At 40.4% G+C, this 22,793-nt stretch overlaps 1 protein-coding gene across 50 annotated transcripts in view; it reads left to right on the top strand.

Annotated features, from left to right (window-relative positions):
* The window catches only part of PPFIBP2 (PPFIA binding protein 2), a 193,839-nt gene that overhangs the window by 79,889 nt on the left and 91,157 nt on the right, over positions 1 to 22,793 (top strand). For 3 of the 50 annotated variants that reach the window (XM_065594953.1, XM_065594949.1, XM_065594951.1), the window contains exon 1: positions 8,862 to 9,014. The exons of 35 other annotated variants lie outside the window; for them this stretch is intronic. Coding sequence is in view for 10 of the 15 variants with exons in the window: in XM_065594943.1 (XP_065451015.1) it covers positions 11,830 to 12,003 (174 nt within the window). In the remaining 5 variants the exon portion in view is untranslated. Of the gene's footprint in view, positions 1 to 8,837; positions 9,015 to 11,404; positions 12,004 to 22,793 lie in introns of those variants that run through there. 12 more of the 50 variants (XM_065594943.1, XM_065594940.1, XM_065594946.1 and 9 more) reach the window with 7 other exon arrangements.

Genomic DNA, 22,793 nt, shown 5'->3' with positions numbered 1-22,793 from the left:
TGATTTAAGGAAAAAAACAAACTTCTATACATTTCTATAAATTTTCATCTGCAGCTGACTCTCCCACATTGGGATGAGGATAGACACTCTTCTGTGTAGTGCCAATTGAGACTGATACATTTATCCGGAAACAACTTGACTGTAGAACTTAACTGTTGAGAGTCATCATGGATCTAAATATAGTTTGATCTCCCTAGCACCAAGTGGAATTAGCACATATAACATTGAAAACTGACCTGCAGAGAGACTTTGGACAGTAAAAGAAACCCTTCGTTTTGCATTCATTTTCATTCATCTATTTTCTTCTGACTTAAAACACAATGCTGGAATACCTTTTCTGAATAGCACTTTTGTACTTAAAAAAAAAAAAAAAAAGACCCAGTTCTGAGATGCACTATGACTCCTTTTCATTGATCTCCGAGCACAAAGTGGCTCAAAAGCCGGCAGATTTGGCCAGCTGGGAATTCCCCCTGTGTAGGTATAGAGCTGCTATATCAACTCCTCTAACAGCCCTTAAGAAGTGTGGTCAGGGGAGAGGAGTGGTAGGAGTGTCTTTACATTTCAGCTATTGCTGAATGCCAGACAGCATTGGCTCCCCCATATAAATAGCCAGGGCTTGATGTGGGTACTCTAGTACCCAATACAGATATGATTCATTCTAGGTTTGTCCTGCATGGAAATGATAAATCTTCAGAAATTAACATTACAATTATTTACTGTACTAGCTATTCAGCAAAGAAAAGCCACAAGTTAGAAGTAATCTTACAATCAATGGGGCCAAACTGGCTCTCTTCAGATGTTTGCCCAAAAAGGAAACATTGATTCTGCTTTTCCACAGTTATTTGCACCCATGTTCTAGTCAGCATTGCTGTCCCACAGTCTCAACATGACCACCTCTCAGGATTCCTGCCAGGAATTGAGCAGGGGGATTCACAGTGGTCAGAGCTAGGATTGGGGTGTCTATAATAAAAATATAGAGTTCTCCCCCTCCCCATTTGGAATACCTCCTCTTCATTAGTTCATAGGACTTGTAGCGGGGACTGTTCTGTGTGTTTTCAAGAACCCATTGGGGAATAGCAATTGCACATTTGCCTTTAGAAGGATTTTGAATAATGGATCAGGACAAATCCTATGTATCAAAGCCTCAGCTGTCGTCTAGTGTCTTTTCCCCTTGCAATAAGCAGCTGACAAATGTGTAAAAGTTCTTTTCCCCTTGTGCCTAAAGCTCCGCTTGCTGACAATTCTTCATTTTATATATCATCTGATTTTGCCACTGCAATTTCCAGCTCTTCCTATTGATATAGTATGATGCATTGCTCTTATTTTACAGATATTGAGGTTTAAAAGTAATTTGCTGTGTGTGAGAGGAGGCTTTTGTTGAAGGAATTGTTATCTATCAAGGGCTGAATAAGGAGGGATTTATTTTATTAGATCATGAAAACTAGATAAAAACTAGTGGTGCCACAAGTGTGAGATAGAGGTAGCCATGATAAAAATCTCTGTTTCTGGATATCCAATACTGGATTTGGAGATCTTACTGGAATTGTATAGAAACAGTATAGACCTAAAGTATTCTTGCTTACAGCTGTCGTTCAGACATTCAATCTGTACAAAATGTATTTGGGTAATCTGGCCTGTCATAACGGTAAGACAACACAATATCTCCCCCAATAAAGATAACAGTATCTTATAATTGAGGTCAAAAGCATAACATTGCCTATGGAGGTGCACTTCGACTTTGGTTCCAGCTAAATATATTTTCTCGTTTTATCATCTTTCTAGTACTGAATAGCTTAAAAAACCTAAATATTGTAGCTCATATACACATAAATAAAACAGGATACATATGCTGATAGGTTTTGTTTACAATCTGAGTAAATGCTGAAGTTGTTTTATTTCCTATTCAACACTGGAGTGAATGTTTTAAGAGGAAAATAACCCAGCCTGCACTCTATCTCACTTAGGCTAGGTCTACACTACGGGGGAGGGGGGCAGGGGGTCGATCTAAGATACGCAACTTCAGCTACGTGAATAGCGTAGCTGAAGTTGTGTATTTTAGGTTGACTTACCTGGCTGTGAAGATGGCGGCGAGTCGAGCGCTGCTGCGCCGCCGTCGACTCCGCTTCCACCTCTTGCCGCGGTGGATTTCCAGAGTCAACGGCAGAGCCATCGGGGATCGATTTTATCGCATCTTCACTAAACGCGATAAGTCGATCCCCAACAGATCGATTGCTACCCGCCGATCCAGCGGGTAGTGAAGATGTGCCCTTAGTTGGAGGAAGGGTCACACTGCTGCCTGATATACTATAATAATGATACAGTATAATTAATAATCATAGCACTAGGTACAGGATTTATATAAATGTTATTGTATTAAGTATTTCTAATTCCAAAAGACTGACTTCTTATTTCTCAGTTAGCGCATAGTGAATCTAGAATCAAAACAGATCTAGAAACAAGGTGTCATTCCCTGCCAGGTTATAATAAAATACTGTAAGTAAGCCTTTGCCCAGTTTTTTTAAATAAAAAAATAAACTGTAAAACACTAGAGTGTGTGAAGCCAGTCCATTTTATCATGTCACTTATTATATATTTCATAATTTCAGTAGTACATGGAAACCTGTCAGGCGAAATACTGCAAGCCTGAGCTGGTAAGTCAGAGTACTAGCAGAAATTTTTGCATTAGTCTCATCAAACATTTTCCAAGTTCACATTTTCCATATTGACATACCTTTCCCTAGCTGGAGCAGACCTGCTGGTTTTGGATGTCCATAACAGGAGTTTTGCTTTAGTTAATTTTACACCAAGGCTAAGTATTTAAATTTCCTATATTCTGCATTTTTATTTTAAGTAAATTTAATGAAACCTCAAATGTAAATTGTAGCTCCTTTGTGACTGTGTCTGAAAGTGTATTTCAGTATGTGGCAAAGAATGTTTGAAATTGCCAAGAATGTGCAAATGTCTATGAATGAACAAGTAAATAGTAACTTCTGTCCAAGCACTGGTGATACTTTCTTTATGTAAACTAAGAGAAGAGAGCCAGTTATTGCTTGAACTACCAGGAAGGCCGAATGTGCTATAGAGCTATGGTATAGTATGACCTGCAATTGGGAAAGGCTCCAAAGTCTCCTGCACCTGCTCAAGGAGTTATGTTTTCATCCAGCATATGTAATAGGAGCCTGGCTTAATCATGCTGGCTTAGAAAAGAGGAAAGGATTAAAAAAATTGTTTGATGTCCTTTGCAAGTTAAAAGTCTTGTGTCCTGGCTACGCACTGATGCTTCCACATGGAGAATTCCAAATAAGCACTTAAGAGTTTTAGTTCCAAAATCAAAATTGTTTCTCCTTCTGCCAAAGAGACAAGCTGCTTGTTTCTGTTGCTGCTTGGTCCAAATATGCTATAATGTACATCATTTGTGTTGGGCTTGTCATCCAGGGAGTGTCACTTGGTCTTGACCAAATGGCTGAGAACCAACGGTTGGAGATGCCTGTTCATGTTTCTACAGTCATTTCCCACCATGTAAAAGGGCTGCTGCCTTTTGCTCAAATGGCCTGATTTTCCTTTTCAGCACATTTCCACTCCCACTCTACTGATGAGATGCACCAAACCCTAGGGTGACCAGATGTCCTGATTTTATAGGGACAGTTCCAATTTTGGGGGCTCTTTCTTATATAGGCACCTATTATCCCCCCATCCCCGTCCCGATTTTTCACACTTGCTATCTGGTCACCCTATCACACCCCCTTATCACTCCCTATCTGCAGACATGGGGTTTTGGATGCCTAGGGCATTTTCACGTTCAAAACCTGCCAGTATCTTGGTCCTGGCCCGCTTCCCCCCAGTCTCCGAGGATATATGTAACTTCTAAGGCCTGCCCAACCCAAGCAGTAGGAGGGTTAAGCATTGGAAGTAGGGGGTGGAGGACAGGCTAATTGTAATGCATGAGGTGGTGAAGAGAGAGAGTTTACATGGGCTCCCTGACCCACAACTCCCATCCATGGAGCTGGCCTGTTTGGCTAATTTTCTTTGAATAGACTGGGCAAATGTCTAGCATCTGAATTCTTGAGATGTCTGGAAGGCTGAGTGTCTGTGCTGAATAGGCCCGTTTTAATAATATCTTCAGAGGCTGTTGGGTTTGGGTTGATTTTCATCTTAAGGGCTAAATTGCCTTTGTTTTATAAAGTGCATTATAAACAGGCACTATCAAAACCAGATCAGCGAGTGCTGTCTTTAACTAATGTTAAAAACTGATCAGGGAAAGGGTCAGTTACTGGATAGTATGCCCCTTTCTTTTCTTCCATACCTGCAGAAGCCACTAGAGTTTAAGACCAGGAGAGACCTTGAGAATATCTAGTCTGACCCCCTTTATATCACAGGGCTTTAATTTTCACCAAGATACCCCTCTATTAAGATAAAAGACTTCAGTTAGCTCAAAAACTAAAAGGTGTGCCATAGGGAGAGACCAAGGTGGCATCAATCTCCGGGCCCCTGTAATGGCAGGAAATTGGTGATCTCAGCAGGCAAATTGTGCTACAGAAAGGAAGGTGAAAAAACCTTGTCAGGGCTCGTGGTAGGTGGCCTATGGCAGAGAGTGAGCTGCTCAGTATCAGGGCTGAAGGTCAAAGACCAATCTAGGGCCTGGCCAGTTCAAAACCGCAGGCCCAAGTCTGTTTCAGGTTGAAAACATGAGGTGAGAATTGGGGTTGGGCTGGATCAGGGTATTTCACCAGGGCCACCAATGGTCGTAAGCCAAAGATAGCAAACCAGAGATCAGAGTCTGGAGCCAAGCCTAGGTTGAGAGCTGGGAAGCAAGTCGCAGCAAGGAGTGATGAGGCGGGGTCTAAGGCAGAAGCACACCAGAGGCTGCATTGCTCAGACAATGCCCAGAAATGGCTTCCTGGTTTATATGGGGGAGTGCCAGCCAATCAGGGAATCACAGATCACTGTTGCTCAGGCCCCTCAGAATGGGACATGCTGCAGGGTTTAGCTTCTCAGTACCTCTCGGGGGTAATCTAGCCTGGGCCCCTGGTGGCAATGAGAAAGCGGCATCTGCCTGCAGACCCCAGTTCTAGGTCCATGGGTTCTTACAGCAGTAGGAGGGTCCAGGCACTTTGAGGGGGAACTTCCTTCCCAAACCCAAATCTGGTAGTCAATCTGACCTGAGAATGTAAGCAAGACCCACTAGCTAGACATCTATATAGAGGCCTCAGAGCACTGGTCCAGTTGTGGGAACAAAATATCCAGCATTCACCTACCAAGTGTGGATTGGGGGCAGAATTCCTTCCAGACTCCTGTAGGCAACTGACTGGAGCCCTGAAGCATGAGATTTGATTATAACCATTATCTTAATGCAGAGCTTCATGCGTTATGAGCATCTTAAGGGACTATACAGGCAATCCCATTCTACCCATAGCCCATGAAGGAAAGGAATGAATATGGGGACTCATAGATTTGCAGAGTCAAAGGCCATAAGAGACCATCATGGTCATCTAGTCTGATCTCCTGCACACACAGGTTGTAGAATTTATCTCAGAAACTTGGTTAAAGCAAATCCTTTAGAAAGATATTTAATCTGCTCCTAAAGCCTCCAAGCAATGGTGAGTCCACCATCTCCCCTGGTAAGCTGTTCCAATGTTCATTGATAGGAAATGTCTTATTTCAAGGTTGAATTTGTTTAACTTCAACTTCTAGCCATTGGATCTTGTTATGCCTTTATCAGCAAGGTTGAAATACCTCCTCTTACAGGGATCTATTGGATGTGCAAGTACTTATACACAGTAATCAAGTCACCTCTCAACTCTTTTTTGATAAACTGAATAAACTGAGCTCATTAAACCTCACATAATCTGTACTCTTAGTTTCTGAATGTATTATCTTTTGCCTTTGGCTGTATTTAAAATGCATTTTGCTGGATTATGATAATTTAACCAGGTGATTCAGATCACTATGTAACAGTAGCCTGTCCTTGCTATTTATTATCCCACCGTTTTTTTTATCTTCTGCAAACTTCACCAGCAAAGATTTTACATCATTGTCTAGAGTGCAGATGAAAATATTAAATAGTGTTGGACCAAGAACTGATCCCTTGGGGACTCTGTTAGAAACAGTCCTACTCATTGATATCTCCCCATTAACAACTACATTTTGAGATCTGTTGGTAGAGCAAGTTTTTAATCCCTTTAATGTGTGCACTGTTAACTCCATATAATGTAAGTTTTTAAATCAAAATGCCATGTGGTATTAAGTCAAATGCATTGGAAGAATCCAGCTATACTGTATTAACACAGTTGCCTTTATCAACCAGATCTGTAAGCCTGTCCAAAAAAAAAAAAAAAAGTTTGTTCGACAAGACCTTCCTTCCATGAAACGAAGCTGACTGGCATTTGTTATATTTTTTGGCCTCTAATTCTTTGCTGATAGAATCACAAATTAACCATTCCATTATTTTACCTGAGATTAACATCATGCTAACTGGTCCTTAGTTCCCTGGGTCATCCCTTTTTAGAGTGACCAGATAGCAAGTGTGAAAAATCAGAATGGGGTGGGGGTAATAGTGGCCTACATAAGACAAACCCCGAATATTAGGACTGTCCCTATAAAATCAGGACATCTGGTCATCCTATCTCTTTTACTCTTTTTTTTAAATATTGGAACTGCAGTAGCAGTCCTCCTACCCTTTGGGAATTTCCCTAGTTTTCCAAGGTTTGTTATTTTTTATCATTAGTGGTTTGGAGAACTCCTGAGTTAGTTCCTTTAAGACTCCTGGGTGTAAATTATCTGGGCCTATTGATTTCAAAATGTTTAATTTTAGCAGATTCTGCCTCACATCTTTCTTTGTCACAGATAGTAAACTTTCTGTTCCATCCACAACATCATACAGGATGGATACATCCTCCTGCTTTGTTCTAAATGCAGAATAGATGCATTTATTGAATATTTCTCCTTTTTTATACCACTGTGCGTAGTTTTACCATCTTCATCTAACAATGGACCTATACCTGACGTAGCATTTTTCTTGTTGTTGATATGTTTTAAAATGCCACCTTATTATCTTTACCCCTATTGACTATTTATATTTCATTGATTTCTTTGGTTTCCCTTATCAATAGCATAGTTTTTTTAACTTGTAACTTGTATTCATTGCCATTTACTTCCACTTTTTTATCTTTTTATTTATTTAGATATATAATCCTCTTAACCAAGCCTCTTTCTTGCTCAATGTAATTTTTTACACTGTCTGTGGACTTGTGGCTTTTTGGACATCCAGTAGGATATCCTTGAACAATTCCCAGTTTTTATTAAAACTTCCCACTTTAAATTTAATTTTGATGTGCTCCATTTCAGAGGGATTTGTCCTCAGAACTGATGCCCTGCTCTCCCCCCTGCAGATTTGCTGGAGGCTAGAGTCATGCATATAGAGTTCCTGAATCTCTGTATTGCTTTTTCCCCCCCCTTTCTCCGATCTCATATGGCAACATGGCTCCAATAGGAGCACAGTTCACCAGGAGCGGCGCCAGGGTTTTTGCCTTCCTAGGCAGCAGTGCTCCTCCTCTGAGCATTCGGCGGTGGGGGGTCCTTCCATGCCGCGTCTTCAGGGCGCTTCAGCGGCGGGTCCCGGAGTGAGTGAAGGACCCGCTGCCGAAGCGCCCCAAAGACGCAGAGCGGAAGGACCCCCGCCGCTGAATTGCTGCCAGGGATGGCAAAATGCCTCCCCCCAAATCCTGCCACCCTAGGCGACGGCCTAGGGTCGCCTAGTGGAAGCGCTGGCCCTGCAGTTCAGACATTTTAGCTGGGTGCCATCCCAAAACATCACAACAGGTTTGCTTCAGAACATGTAATAGAACAATGCTGCCAAGAATGACCATCTTCTCAGCCCTAGAGAAGACAAACATGACATAAAGCAAGCACTCCCTTCTCTCCCCAACCCCAGCAGGATCTGTGGCTTTTTGTTTCTCTTCCACTTCTGGAATTAGATGACAACATTGGTCTCTTAACTGCCGGAGGTATAAATAAGAGCCTGGAGCACACTGATCCTAGTAGATTTAGAAATGTATTGTGGCAAGTCTGTTTAATGTTTGATATGGGATTAAAAGAGTATTTGAGCTTGTAAAAGCAAATTTAATGCTTCTGAATATAGATTAGTACATAGCCAGAATTGCACAGGGTAATAGCAGTGTGGTTTCCATTCATTATATATTAGGTAAGGCATTCATGTGGATCTCTCCCTTGATCTGTTTTGAAAGTGGAGGAGATGACATTGTAAGAGCAGCAGCTGTGATCAGTGGGTCTCTTCTGAGAATTCACTGGGAAGGGAAGGCATTTTGTTCAGTGGTCTATGGCTACAGACAATGGACTACAGGAACTTTGCTATTTTTAAGATTAATGTTTCAGATTATATTCCCATATCTGCTATGTCTTCTTTGTTTTGCGGGTGATATAAGCAATAAAGTTTCTTGAGAACTAAAATTGCTCAAGTGAAATACTAAATCAAATACCAAGGGAAAAAAAGAACGGTCTGGATTGAATGTAGGATTGCCTGTTCAATTTTTTTTAAAAGGAATAATTAGAAGTTGACATTGGTTTCTTAACAGCAGATATAATGGAGCAATATAATAGTAGCCTCATGAAAATACTTCCAAACTGTAACATTTCCCACCAGCTCATCTTTATACACCCGAGAGAAACCAGCCCACCTTCCTAGTTAAATGAAAAAATATGCTGATTAATCTTAACACATTTGGTTTGTATCCTGCTTTATTCATTTGATACTTGAAACTCTTTAGGGCCAAAGCTCAAACAGGAGAGAAAATCCAGCATGCAGGTGACAGGCTAACAGCAAACATGTGACTGTTTGGAGTGTACTTTGTCAACATTCCTAGCTGATAAGGGGCTGACTGAGTGTAAGATATCTAGAAATTCAGTCACAGTATTACCTTTTAGTCAGGAAGAATGACTGTGACAAACTCAAGGCGCAGTTATGTGAAATCTGAAACAAATCATTGGACAGGAATAAGGTATGTTAGTAATTTAAAATATTCTTTATAGCAAGAGAGATATTGTTCACCTGTCTGTGACTATTGTATTTAGACAGTAATAAGCAGGGTAATGCAGCTTTCTTTGAGCGTAATTAATTGATTCCACTTCTGTCAAGCAGTGACATTTTGAATGTGAGAAGTTTTAAAGAAAGTATTATTGGATTTAATTGACTAATTAAAAGAATAATGTGGGGGGGGGAAAGCTTTTTAACAGAGGCAAGTTATTTTTAAAAATGATCTGAAATGAGGGAGGTTTGGAAAGTTATCTGAAATGAGGTTTGGAAAATGATCTGAAATGGATAAAGTTTGGAAAGTCTGGTTCCACACAAGTAGAACCATGTAATGTACACCTGAAGCTCAAGATAAAATTGTAACTAACTACTGTTGTCCTGCATGAAAATATGTTTCAGAACTTTCATATCTCTTTATCTCAAGCTGTAACAGTTCGTGTTTTTAGTTCCAGAGATCCCCAGTATGTCAGCCAAGATGGTGGCTGTCACATATGAGCATATTTAATTTATGTAAGATACATAATATAGACACATGAGAAATGAGAGTTTTTATGAGATTTTAAATGATACGGAGAGTTGATGAGAAGGCTGTGCTTAGAGTTGCCAACTCTGACTGAAGCTATTCCGGGAGGTTTTTTCCCTAGCATGACGTAATGTCATTTTCTTAAAATCTCCTATTAAAATCTCCCGGATTGCTTTCAGTAGTCACTGAGAGATCAATGCCGATTCTGGGAGACTCCAGGCCAATCCCGGAGGCTTGGCAACCCTAGCTGTTCTAGATGTCTAGAAGAACAGCAGAACTACTAAGAGAAGCCTTTCCCATCAACAAAGGCCAGCTATCAGTAAAGTCTTATGAGGCAAATCTGGAATGAATACATAAAATATCTTTCAAAGTGCTATCACAAATGGCTTACCATTCTGTTACATTGTCAGAGGTTTGCTTGTGCCTTTAATCATACTAGCACTTTTTAACATCACTCACTCTTTAGAAGTCTTACATATTTCCCCCAGCATGTGGCTTTAAATGAGAAAAAGGAACTTTTAAGCACAGCTGGCAACCTGGGTTATCCCCTCTGCTTTTTGCCTTGGAGGATATAGAACAGAGATTCTTTGGCCAAAGTAACAAGGAGTCTGGTGGCACCTTAAAGACTTAACAGATCCGTTAGTCTTTAAGGTGCCACCGGACTCCTTGTTGTTTTTGTGGATACAGACTAACACAGCTACCCGCTGATACTTTGGCCAAAGTCTGTCTGAGGAGGAGTTGAGATAACATGGCACCACTCCTTTCACCTCTCCAACTGCAGAAACTCCTCCATATAGAATCAGAGGACTGGAAGGGGCCTTGAGAGGTCATCTGGTCCAGTCCCCTGCACTCATGGCAGGACTAAGTATTATCTAGACCCCGGACAGGTGTTTTGTCTAACCTGCTCTTAAAAATCTCCAGTGATGGAGATTTTTACTTGAGGCCTCTGTACTTTGAGGTGTAGCTAAATGAGGCAGAGCCAGACAAGAGTTCTTTCAAGGAAACATACTGCTTTAAACTCCTGGTTGTTCCTTGCACATAGTGGTGCCATTGTTGGCAATGTTATTGGTCATGGGTTCCCTCTTTCTGCTGTTGAATTCCCTCTAAAGGCAGAAAGAGTTTGGCTGGGGAACCTGGAGGCAATGGACATCTGTGTGAGTGACCTGAGATCTGCATGGGTGTGAGGATGTCATTGTTGACTCAGCAAGGGGGAAAACCCCACTCCCCAAGCCACTTGATGCAACATAACCTCAGTACTCATAAGGCATCCTGTTTTTTTCAGAGGTTGACATGACCTGGATCCTGTCATTTAACTTCTTACAATTTTTAAAATATTTTTGTCCAAAATAATTCTCTCTTCATGTGGAGTTCTTTATTGTCCCGTTTCAAGTTAGGGCATTTTCACCAGTGAAATCTAAAAAGCTGAAACTGGAATTCATAAAGAAAAATTAAGTCTCAGCCATAATACTGTGTGTAGGCACTAGAGGACACCACTATAACAGGCAAAATCGCCTGAGATGTCCCCTCTCAACAGAACCATTGCTTTGACTATACATTCATCTTGGCATTGCAAGTTTGAAACGTTGCCATGCTATGTGGTTTCAGCTGCAGTAGAAAAAGACTGTAAAAAGCTGGGGGCATATCCTTGTTCTTTGTAAAGATGAAACTTTGTCCCTTCTGGCAAAAGTCTTGTTCATAGAATATTTAACTTATCCATAAAGGTCCTTCTTGAACCCCTTCTATTTTTACGGTGTGCTCTGTGAAAACGGAAGTAATTCAAAGAGCAGGGCTTATTTTTAGGCTTAACCCCAGCTTGAAATAAACTGAGACGCTGAGGAGTGTTATGATAAACACAGAGTAAAACAGAGACAGGAAATAGGGGGTCTTTGGGTAATGAGTTCCAGCCACTCTTGAAACAGAAAGCCAGGGAAGGCATTACTTGAAAATAGTTTCTGTATGAGAGCTTAGTAATTTTTAGCTTGTTATTTTGCCATTAATAGGGAACAGTTACTGCAGGTTTAGACTACAGTGGAAGGCTCCTTTTTTCCAAGAGACCATCTGGCATGATACATCTTTTGAAGCTTTTAGAATGATGTTGCTGCTTGTCACTAATTGTGATCTGCACTGAAAAAAACAGATGCTCTGAGGGGAGAGTCTGAAGTTTATGCAGTTGTGTGTTGTATATACATCCGTCAGCAGAGTTTGGGATAAGCCTGAGGGACAGAGGCAGGAGATTTAAGAAAAATATGAACACGGATTCATGCTCTTAGAGGTGGGGGCGGAAAGGGGAGACGTAGCGATTGCATTCTGCAAGGCGAAGCTCTATCCTCTGTCCAAAAAGTTCCTCTTAACCCAGGAAATATTATTGCTGAGATGGGCCCAAAGCATGGATGGTGAGATTGATATTTACAAGCACTTCACGTGGCTAAAGAGGGTAAGTGATTTGTTGTGCTCTGTTGTATCTTTGTAAAGACTTGTTAGTAACAGACTTTGACTTTTCAGGTTTGTAAGGAAAAACATATTTAGTGCCTCAAACTTACACAATTGCCAAGTTCTTCATGAGAATCTAATTATAGGCATATCTTCATGAGGGGGGAAAAATCAGTTCTCTTTGTGCTTAAAATGAAAGAATGAAATCAAGCTTTGAACAAATGGAAAATAATATTTTAATTTGGCTGTTATTGAGATTGTAAACATACAGCATGCTTCCTTTATAAGGGTTTATGGTAAGCAATGAGAATATGTTGTTGATAATTTTGTGATAGAGGGTATTTGTGTCAGTAGTTCATTTAATTAGCTCTTTCTGCATAGGTGTAATTGCACGGAACTTTGGGGGGGGGGAGGGTTACACACTTGCCCTCCAGTATAGTTTATGTATTTTAAAAATAGATTAAATACAATTGAAATCTTAATTTTATGGTGAACAGTCTGAACTTAACAAAGTTACTTCTAAATGGGATTTTTTAAAGTTGTCTTGTCTAAAAGTAAAAGTGCAGAAAATAGAATTTTCCTTTTCACCTAAGAATTAAATGTGTTTCTAGTGGTTTTTTATAATTTTCTTGTATCCTTTCCTGACACTATTCTTCAGTTTTTAAAGATAGCAATAAATATTTTTTTTGTATAAAAAAACTTTTTTAACTTTCCAGAAATAGTATAGCATTTAAAGTCTAATTTTATGTATTTCTTGTAAATATTTTCTTGCAAATACTATGCATTCTCTTAAAGAATCAAATAAGTATTCATGCCAGTACAGTTTTCACATTGTCTTTTAGTATCTCAGTTTTTGAAATGTCTGGCTACTGATTTTAACTACCCGTATATTTTATATAAATAACAATAAATAAATATGTAGGTAGAAGTCTATTCTGTATGTGAAATGTGAACAGGATCTGCAATTTTCATTGACTTCTTGAATTCATGGAAAGCTTCACAATATTATCTCAATCTCTGATAAAGGCTGAAGCTTGAGAAGCTTGAAGTTCAGTCAGTTTAAAAAAAATTATGTGGAAAATATTTGCTTCAGTCCCTGAGGCCCTTGTATCTTTTCAGTAGGGGTATGCAGCAGGAAATGGCAGTTGGTAATATTATACTATCAGAGGTTAGCCTGTGTTTTGCACAATTACAGCAAAGATAAATAACTTTTTATTACTGTTTACCTAGGCCAGAAGTTAAATCTTTCTACTAAAATAAGTTCTCAACCAATACATTTCCCCCTTCCTGATAAAATTTCATCTCTCAAATCTTACGTATGCCAAGTAAAGGCTTGTGTGCAGTAAATAAGATGTGCAGCATACACTTTAAACTGAGGCTAATAACACATATCAGTTCTCTCTAATAAAATGGGAATGCTCAAGAAGTAGCTTTCTGTAAGCTGGACTCCACAGTGATGAATTTTAAATTCCTTAAGGGTTAGCTTGGAAACACCATTAATCTTTTGTTCCCAATGGTAAGGAGTGCTTAACACCGTATAATGTTTTCATGGAAGAATTAATCCTTGAAAAAGTGGATATATTGAGATTATTTCCAAAAACAATATGCCAGAAATGTATGTACTATTAATATAGTGCAAACTCGATAATCTTACTTTACAGAAATGAAAGTATAATGACATACAGTAGTTGTGTGCAATTCCTTTTATGTTGATGACTTTAAGGCAGTGTCAATACTGCTCCCTTTTCTAGAAATGGTTCTTAAAGAAAAAAGTGTGGAAGTGAATGGAAGTGGAGAACTGGAAACAATCTTGCAGTGCTCCCAGAAGAACATGAGCTGTCGTGCTCCCAAATTCCTATGATAAGTGATAAAATGTTGCAACAATCTAAATGATTTATTGAATCTTCGTGCCCCAGAATCCCAGTGTTGTGTCACATGTTCTGGCACCAACTGTGATGGCATATAAAGATTTCAGATCTGTAATCGTAAACTGATGCTCTTTGGCTGATAATAAAAGCACTTCTCCTACGATAAAGAACAGTTTCACCATGCATATAAAACACTTACAAGAGAAGGATCAGTTTTAATTTTACAAGAGGTTAGGTGGCATAGCTGGATTTTCATTACAGTATAAAGTCTGTGGTCTTGAACTGGATTATGGGAGTGGAGGGACAAATGTAAAATTGCAAACCCCAGGCAGATGATGCAGATGATATTTTCAGATTCTCAGAAAATCAGAATCAGTCCCTTAACAGCGATCTCCTGTAACATTTAACTTGTACAGCTGCGAGTGTCAGGTGATAGCTGGAAGGAGAAAAACCACTTAGATCAAATTGAAACAAATGTTACCACAATCCAGCTCTGCCATCTGTACTTTCCTAACAGTGAAAAGACTTGTTAAGACAGCAGTGCCAAGACAGGCCCTGGGCATTGGCTGGGTGGCAGCAAAATGAAGGAGCAAATCAATGGAGCCAAAAAACTTCCCCGGCCTGTTCTCAATTGTACAGTAGGCACAGTTAAAATATTTTATTTTTGCCTTTTACTGATAGTAAAGATATTATCAGTTGTAGCAATATTCCCTATAATAAGCACAGAGAATAACTCCCCAAACCAGTAGAATCTTACCTACCGGTGGAAAGGCAAAAAAGTAATTTAACTGTGCCCATTGCACACTCAGGAAATTGTTGATATGGTAGGAAACAATTTCACAACCAGCAGACATTCAACCTATACTGTCTAAGAAGTTGAATAAGATCTGTCAGATATATGTAACACTACAGTGGTGGTGGGGGGTGGTGGTACGCGGTATTTCAGTCTGCCATTTGTAATTACGGAGACATTCTAAGAGACCTTGTTACCTACAGACAAAAGAGAGCCCATCAAGATATACAACTGTGGAGGCCATGTAAGCATATATTAATGCAAAAGTGCCTCTCCATTCTCAGAGGGTATAGAATAGTCTTTATAAATAGCGGTACTTTTCTAGCATCACAGCTCAAGAAGCAGCAAGTTGGGATCAAGGCCCTTGTGCATGTTTCTCACACAGCACTAGTTTGTTGGAGACTGCCACCTCTTTCAAGCCATTTTACAGAAGGCTAGTCCTGTGACTCAACCCAACATCAGTTAGGAAAGACATCACGGTCTCCCCAATTAAACCTTCCATGACAAACTGAGGAAGCTGGGAGTGAAGAGGAAAAGAGGATCCCATCTAGGATAAGGTCAAAAGATACTTAGCTCTAGTATGAACTCTGTTCAGTTCCCATGAGGCGAGGGAGGAAGTTCTCCACAGAATTTTACGATTGCTTCCAAAATCATCACTCTTCCCCATTTCCCTTTTGCTTTCTAGTATCCCTTCCTCTGACCTAAGTAGAACCCATATTTCTCCAATAAAAGTGTGATCCCCATTGTTGCACATGGGAGTGTGTGGCCGATAAGTGGTCAGCTAATGATATAAAAAATAAATGTTGATGTTTTCCACTAACTGTGGGGTGAGAGTTGTCTGAAACTGTTAGACCTTCACTGGTCTATTTAATTTAGTGAAGGATGTGAGAGGGAGCAGAATGGACAACCCTCTCCCATTTGTTGGCCAGAAAGGCTAGGGAGGGGGGAAATAAAATATTAGATTTTCCAAATACTAGCACATCTGCCATATCCAGCCATCCAGTTCAGAGCAAAGAATTTCAGCAAATGTTCATGCTGCCTAGGAGCGTATAAGTTCCTCTAGCTCTGCCTTGCTTAGTTTCAGATCATGTGCTTTTAGGTCTGTCTAGCTGGCTACTGTTCTCCCTCATCCTAACCAAACGTGAGAGATGGGCTAGGGGAGAAATCTGTTGCTGCTTGTTTCATTGCATCCAGGTGAACAGAGAGAAGAGCCATGTATCCAGCAACTCCTCAAAACCCCTATACAGTCAGGTAGCTCTAAAATATCAGTAGATTGGATTTGGATTACAATCCTATTTGAGATTCAAATAATATCCCCAAATACAAACATCTCACAAATAATATGCTATGTGCCCATTGGTACACAATTGTTGTGGAATGGAAATAGTGACCCCGATGAGACCCAGAAAAGTGATAGAGGTGGGAATTACATATTTTTTTCATTAGCATTAACCCCACACTAGACTGATCCTGAAAAAAGCGGGTAGGGGGAATGAGGTGTTCTCTTTCTTCAATCTGGATGCAAATGACAAATCACAGGTTCTCAGATTGTGGTCCATGGACAGCTAGTAGTCAGTGGAAAACTGGTTGGTCACACACTGCTGGCTCCGCTTCTTTGTTCTTCGCTGCCAAATTGCAACAGAAGACATTACACATGTCCTTAATATTACTTTTTCCATGCATGCAATTGCCGTAGTTGCCACAGGGAACATATTCAATTCCCTGTGGATTTCATGTTCATGTGATTGTGAATGGGAGGGGAGGAGAACTGTGACACAGACTCCCTATTAAGGTATGGGCGCCTTGCCAAAAAAGTTTGAGAATCGCTGATCTGAATGCCTATGAGCTTTATTATTCTTTCAATATGGCTTACTTAGAATTAGTGCTGAATTACTGTGCTTCAATGTACTGACCAACTTATCAAGCTTCTTAGAATAAGCTTGACAAAGATTCCTGAAGCTGAAATTTAGCGTGCACAAGGAAACCATAGATTGGCCCATATTGAATTTTATTATTTTCCATATGTCCTTGCTTAAAGGGCCTTACTTTTGCAAGCTGTGGAGCATTCAGCAATGAGAGTTAATACAGGAAACCTGAACTCTGGCTTTCCTTCTGTGTGGGACAATAAGCTGTGTTCTGAATCCAGTCTCCTATAAAAATAAAATGTGATTTGGCACAAAGCTTGAAAAATCCATGCATACCCAGACCAAGAGCTTCTCCCACCTCCAATCTGAGAAATTCATAAAATTAAAGTAGCTAATGGGTGGTGGTCTGATTTATTTCTCCTTTTTCCTTGTACAGCTCAGTCTCTGTACTTCTTAGTGATTAATTCTGATATTCTTATAAAATAAATACTTCTAGAGCATGTCCTGAAATTTTTGTGACACTCTTGCCATATAACACTTAAGCTTCTTGGAAGAGGAATGGCTAATGACTAGATTACATAAATGATACTGAGAGCACAGCAAGTGCTTCAAATACATAACAGCATTTTATCCAAACTAGAAGAAAGCATAATATGACAGAGAAAAGCTAAGACACTGAAGATGTTTAAGACATTGAAACAGATGCTAGGATAAACCTCTATGTGAAAACTTTTACTTTAACTGGGAAAACAATTGCAGATATCACACAGCATGCTGGGTTAAGGGAAATGTTTACATTTATACATAAAAAGAAGAACAGGAGTACTTGTGGCACCTTAGAGACTAACAAATTTATTAGAACATAAGCTTTCGTTGACTACAGCCCACTTCTTCGGATGCATATAGAATGGAACATATATTGAGGAGATATATATACACACATACAGAGAGCATAAACAGGTGGGAGTTGTCTTACCAACTCAAGTACTCCTGTTCTTCTTTTTGCGGATACAGACTAACACGGCTGCTACTCTGAAACCTGTCATTTATACATAATGCATTCTTAAAACAGACAGGCACTGAAGTGCTGCCACAATTCTGAAAATTGGTTTCAGACTATGTCTACACTTACAGCTGTGTGTAGAGTACATATGCTGCACAACCCCCTAGCACCGGCATAAACAGCAGTATAGATGGTGAGGCACTGCTTAGGTGGGCAGAACCTTACGATTTGTACCCTAAACAGCTCTTTACACACCCAAGCAGTGCCTTCTCTGTCTATACTGCTATTTTTAACAGTTTAGTGTGCCGCTGCCAGAGCCTTTCCCGATGGACTGTGGCAGCGGGGAGACACCAGAGAGAGGCTCCAGAAGTTCCCATCAGAAAAGGCTCTGATGGGTGAGGCAGCGGAGAAAGATCCTCTCCTTGCTGTCAGAGACTTTCCCCACCACAAGGAACTGCTGGAGCTTGTCCGTACCACAGGGAAGGGCATCAACAGCAGAGAAAGGCTCTGGCAGGGGGAAGGCAGCGCGAAAAGGCATCATTTCTATTTTCACAGTGGAAAATGGAACATTTTGGTCAAAACTGAAATTGTCCCAAAGAAAATTTTGATTTTGCGGAAAAGGCATTTGCCATCAGAAAATAATTTTTACAGAAAATTCCTGACCAGCTCTATAATTAACACGTTTCGTTTATAAACTGCAGACTTAATTTATCAAAGATTTACTCATCACACATGTTTACTTTTGGTCTTTCAGGTTTGGTCCTCAGACTTAATATTTTTGTTGTCACTGTAATAAGTCTTGCTGGTCTGGGCTTTTAGGCATGTAATTATAAGAGCCTGCTATTTACTGATCGCTAATGGAGCTATGTCTTTTAATCAAGTACTTTAAGGTCTTGTGATTTTAGTGTCAAAGGTCCCACATTCAGTCCCTGCCGGTGTCTATCTGCATTGGCTTAGCGGCAACTAAGTAATCTACCTTTACAACTGCAGAAAGTACTCCACCATTCATAGATGGCCTTGGGCTATATTACATTGTTTTAATCTTGTCTTTGTTCACCACAAATATTGCCCAAGTCTTAAACAACTGCTACTACTTTTATTTAACAGATCATCTTGTCTGCACTTATCTGACAAGTACAGATAATAGCTCACTCATGCTGACCTGTTAGCAAAGTGATATTTTCCTGCTCACATGAAAATGATTCACTAGCTTTTATATGGATATTGAATAATGCACTTACAATGGGGGGTATTTCACAAGCATACAACAAGGCAGACACCGTGGGTGCAGCAAAGTACCTCAGTTATCTGTGATTTGATGCTGATCTAATTCTTTTAGACAGCTGACTCTTCAGGTACAACTTTGAACCCTGTTTGTTTCATGAGAAGTTAGTTATGGCAAAAAATGTGATATTTGTTTAATACATTGTGTCTGTACAATCTTTCCCCTAAACATAAGCGGCCACAGACCTGTTTCCGAAAAACAATGTAGCAAAAGGGGAAAGCCAGCAGTAAAAAGAGTGTATCATACAAAATTCATCTTCTTTTTCATCACAAACACAATCTCACTTTTTTGGTAGAAGTTTCTCCTGCACAGGTCTTGAAATCTAGAACCACCTTTCTGTTTCTCTCTCCCTCAGTAGCCCTGCTTTCTCCCTTAAATCTTGCCTGTCCTGTTGAGATTAAACTAAATAGAGGTTTGAAAAATTGCAAGAGAACCTACTTACTTCTCAAGATTCCTGTACAAACTCTCGAAAGAACCATTATCTTTATCATCTCTGACCTTATGGTCAAAGACAGAACGTTATCAGCAACTAAGTATCAGAGGGGTAGCCGTGTTAGTCTGAATCTGTAAAAAGCAACAGAGGGTCCTGTGGCACCTTTGAGACTAACAGAAGTATTGGGAGCATAAGCTTTCGTGGGTAAGAACCTCACTTCTTCAGATGCAAGAAGTGAGGTTCTTACCCACGAAAGCTTATGCTCCCAATACTTCTGTTAGTCTCAAAGGTGCCACAGGACCCTCTATCAGCAACTAAGCAAGCTAAGTACATTTTCTAACAACAACAAAATTGCATCATATTTTATTTTCCCAGGCTTAAGCCCAACTACACAGCCAAAGAAGATTACTTCCCGGGGATGCTTGTAATATTGAAAGCATTGATGTGGCTTGTCTTCTTGCAAAACTAAGAGTCAGACATTCTAGAGAGGAATATTCTGGGAAGCTGAGTGAGCCACAATACTTCTAGCAAAAATGTATAACATGATCAAATGTGAAATCTTCTGAAACCTAAACAGAATATTATTCACCACTCTAAAAGCTAATCTAAAATTAAACTGTAAATTCCAAGGGAGAAATTCACCCCCATACAGAAGTGGCCAGCAAAAAGACTGTGCAATGCTTTTGGTTCCTCACAACAGGGTTTAGGCATATGCCTTGTGCTGGCTCCCTGTGACCCTAAGGCTAGGTCTACACTACCCGCCTGAATCGGCGGGTAGAAATCATCTCTCGGGGATCGAATTATTGTGTCTCGTCGGGACGCGACAATCGATCCCCGAATCGACGCTCTTAGTCCACCAGCAGAGGTGGGAGTAAGCGCCGTCGACGGGGAGCCGCGGAGGTCTATTTTGCCACCGGCCTCACAGCGGGGTAAGTCGGCTCCGATAGGTCGAATTCAGCTACACTATTCGCGTAGCTGAATTTGCGTATCTTAAATCGACCCCCCCCCCCCCCCGTAGTGAAGACCTGCCCTAAGTGAATTTGCAGTGAGGATTATAATTTCAGGCTTAGAATGATGCACATATTGAAAACAGAGTGAATTTATACAAATTAAGTGTTTGAGTCAGTTGGACCTGAACAAAAAATGAATTGTTTCCGGATATGAACTGTACAGGATGTACAATAAACTGGAAGAATGCTAAGTTCCTCCTTCCTCACCTCCCTCCTCACCTGGCTATGGCAAATCCGGCTCCAGGTAGAGCAGTGGGCCTGTGGTGATGCTCCCAGAGTACTCCACGTGCTGTATATTGATAGCAGGGGATTTCCCTCATCATGTTGGTATGGGTATGGGTCATGGAGACCCATTGGGGAAGGTTGTCCATCAGAACCCTGTATCCCATAATGATGGGGGGAAGGAAGTATTTCTAATGTTAGTGGCAGTTAGGTCAAAGGTCCCAGGTTCTAGGGGATTCTGTAATATCAAAAGCAGAGTAGCTAGCAGTATGTCGGAAGTCATGCAACCTCGCTGGCCAAGTGGATATCCCTGCTGGACATATAAGGACATCTCTTGGGTACTTTTTGGAATTCTTTATTTCCATTATAACTGTAAAAAATCATAAATAAAATATTTTCTCTAAAAACACCTGGACAGACCCATCAACCTCATCAAAAGGATTAATTTAACCTGGACCTATGCACTTTTGACAACTGTTGTGGGGTTTGTTTTTTGTTTTGTTTTTAAAGAAGGGTTGAAAATAGACCATTGATGGGGATGTGCAGGGAAGGTAATGTTCACAGAGATGTTTTCAAAGATAAATTGAAAAAGTAAGAAAAGGGGGGAGCAGATGTTAAATCCCTTCCCCCCTGAGACCATCTAGAAAACCTTATATATTTACAGTTCTGAGAGATCTGGAGCACCCTCCGTTCCCTTTGAAACCATGGAAGTCAAGGATGTACAGCACTGTGCACCTCTTCCCCTGAGTAGCCATGTTTGAAAATGAAGCCCATTATGATTTGGATCTAGTTAATCACTGCCAGGTTTACCTATATTATCTGTAGTACAGTAGTGCCTAGAAACCCCAACTGAGATCAGGGCCATATTGAACAAGGGGCCATACATACATATAAAAACATAAGAATGGCCATATTAGTTCACACCAATTGTCCATCTAACCCAGTATCCTGTCCCAACAGTGGCCAGTGCCAGGTGCTTCAGAACAGGTAATCATCAAGTGATCCATCCCCTGTTGCCATTCTCAGCTTCTGGCAAACAGAGGCTAGGGATACTTCAGAGCATGGTTTTGCATCCCTGCCCATCCTAAATAAATAAATAATAAAATAATATATGAGAGATACCTATCTCATAGAACTGGAAGGGACCTTGAAAGGTCATTGAGTCCAGCCCCCGCCTTCACTAGGAGGGCCGAGTACTGATTTTTGCCCCAGATCCCTAAGTGGCCCCCTCAAAGATTGAGCTCACAGCCCTGCGTTTAGCAGGCCAATGCTCAAACCACTGAGCTATCCCTCCGCCCCTTAACTCCCTCCTGACTAATATCCTCCATGAACTAATCTAGTTCTTTTTTGAACCCTGTTATAGCCTTGGCCTTCATAACACCCTCTGGCAAAGAGTTCCATAGGTTGACTGTGCGTTGTGTGAAGAAATACTTCCTTTTGTTTGTTTTAAACCTGCTGCCTACTAATTTCATTTGGTGACCCCTAGTTCTTGCATTATGAGAAAAAATAAATAACACTTCCTTTTTTTTTTTCTCCACACCAATCATGATAATCATTATGGACCTCTATCATATCCCCCCATAGTCATCTCTTTTCCAAGCTGAAACATCCCAGTCTTATTAATCTCCTCATATGGAAGCTGTTCCATACCCTAATCATTTTTGTTGCCCTTTTCTGTATCTTTTCCAATTCTAATATATGACTTATGAGGAGAGGCTGAGGGAACTGGGGTTATTTAGTCTGCAGAAGAGAAGAGTAAAGGGGGATTTGATTGCAGCCTTCAACTATCTGAAGTGGGGTTCCAAAGAGGATGGAGCTAGGCTGTTCTCAGTGGTGGCAGATGACAGCAAAAGAAGCAATGGCCTCAAGTTGCAGTGGGAGAGGTCTAGGTTGGATGTTAGGAAACACTATTTCACTAGGAGGATGGTGAAGCACTGGAATGGGTTACCTATGGAGGTGGTGGAATCTCCTTCCTCAGAGGTTTTTAAGGCTCGGTTTGACAAAGCCCTGGCTGGGATGATTTAGTTGGTGTTGGTCCTGCTTTGAGCAGGGGGTTGGGCTAGATGACCTACTGAGGTCTCTTCCAACCATAATATTCTATGATTCTATTCTGTTTTATTATCTATCCCTCTTCTAATGATTCCCAACATTGTTAGCTTTTTTGACTGCTGCTGCACATTGAGTGGATGTTTTCAGAGAACTATTCACAGTGATGCCAAGATCTTTCTTGCGTGGTAAGAGCTAATTTAGATCCCATCAGATTTATATTTTAATAAAATATAAAGTATAGTTGGGATTACGTTTTCCAATGTGCA

The sequence above is a fragment of the Chrysemys picta genome, chromosome 4, assembly GCF_011386835.1.
Source record: "Chrysemys picta bellii isolate R12L10 chromosome 4, ASM1138683v2, whole genome shotgun sequence".
Classification (NCBI taxonomy): Eukaryota; Metazoa; Chordata; order Testudines; family Emydidae; genus Chrysemys; species Chrysemys picta.
This window is presented reverse-complemented; position numbering and strand designations above follow the sequence as displayed.